Consider the following 1421-nt stretch of genomic DNA (forward strand, 5'->3'; position numbering starts at 1 on the left):
GAGGTTTCCCCTTGTGGCGTCCGCAGAGTCGACACTGTTTCTTCCCTTCTCAGCTTGCCCGTAGCTGTTCGGTAGACAATGCCCCAGGGTTCCGCATGCCCCAAGGGAGCAGGAGGATGGGGGCTGGGAACTGGCGGAAACAAAAAGAAAAGAAGGAGAAGGAGGAAGGCGAACGGGACAAGGACAACCGTCGCCGCCGAAGGAGAGGCGGCAAGAAGAGGACCGACCGCGCCACCACCGACGCGGGCACGGCAGCAGCAGCCCCAGCCTGGCAGGACGGCAGGCGCACCGAAACAGAGTGCCCCCGCAACGCAGAAAGGACCACTGAAGACACCCAAGGTGGCCACGCCCCCTCGCGCACCGCGAACATCCGCGGTGACCCTGACGCTGAACGAGGGAGCGAGGATGTCGTACGCCGACGTCCTGGAAGCGGCCAAAACAAGGACCCCGCTTTCGCAGCTCGGAATGGAACGTCTAGAAATGAAAAAGGCGATGACGGGGGCCATCATAATCAAAGTCCCTGGAGACAAGGACAGAGGAAAGGCGACGCTACTGGCGACACGTCTGGCCGAGGCGCTGGACCCGACGCCGGTGAGAATCGCCACTCCAACCAGGATGGCGGAGCTACGAGTGACCGGGATAGACACCTCGGTCAAGAGGGAGGAGCTGCAGGAAGCACTGGCCTCGGCGGCAGGATGCGGCAGCGCGGAGGTACAGGTGGGCGAGATCGGCGCCACCAGAGGCGGCCTCGGGACGGCATGGATCAAGTGTCCGGCAGCAGGAGCCCGCAAGCTGGCCCAGGCAGAGAAGATAGCTACCGGCTGGTCAACCGCGAGGATAAGGGCCATCCCGAAGCGGCCGTTGCAGTGCTTCAGGTGCCTGGAACTGGGACACGTACGCGCCACCTGCGTATCCAGCGAAGACCGAGGGCACCTATGCTACAGGTGCGGCGGAAACGGACACCGCGCCAAAGACTGTCCCGCCTCCACTCCCAAGTGCCCCCTGTGCAAGTCGCTCGGGGCGCCCGCGAACCACAGGATGGGCGGAGAGGCATGCACCCTACCGAAAGTCAAGAGAAAGCGACCGATCCGCCAACCAGCAGCAGCAGCAGGCGCGGAAGGGACACCAGGAAGCGCCGCCGAACCAACAGCGGCGGACGGCCGGGAGGAGGCCATGGAGGTGACCACATAATTCAAGTGCCTCCTGCAATGCAACCTCGGTAGGTCGAGAAGGGCGCAAGATCTGCTCCTTCAGACCACCGGGAGAACGAGGTCGCCCTGGCGGCGGTGGCCGAACCACATCGCATTCCCGACTCGCCCAACTGGGTCGGGGACCTGGACGGATCCGCAGGGATAACGTGGACGGCAGCCCCGGACGTCCTGCTGGATCGTGGCAGCGGCTTCGTCGCGGTCGAGTGGCAG

General features: G+C 64.5%; 1 protein-coding gene across 1 annotated transcript; it reads left to right on the forward strand.

Annotated features, from left to right (window-relative positions):
* Positions 1 to 405: 405 nt before the first annotated feature.
* On the forward strand, positions 406 to 1191 carry LOC117238598. The gene has a single exon (XM_033503625.1). It carries the CDS (start codon positions 406 to 408, stop codon positions 1189 to 1191), a length of 786 nt encoding a protein of 261 aa, XP_033359516.1.
* Positions 1192 to 1421: the final 230 nt, after the last annotated feature.

This window comes from Bombus vosnesenskii, unplaced genomic scaffold (genome assembly GCF_011952255.1).
Source record: "Bombus vosnesenskii isolate JDL3184/JDL3185 unplaced genomic scaffold, Bvos_JDL3184-5_v1.1 scf7180000013556, whole genome shotgun sequence".
Lineage (NCBI taxonomy): Eukaryota > Metazoa > Arthropoda > Insecta > Hymenoptera > Apidae > Bombus > Bombus vosnesenskii.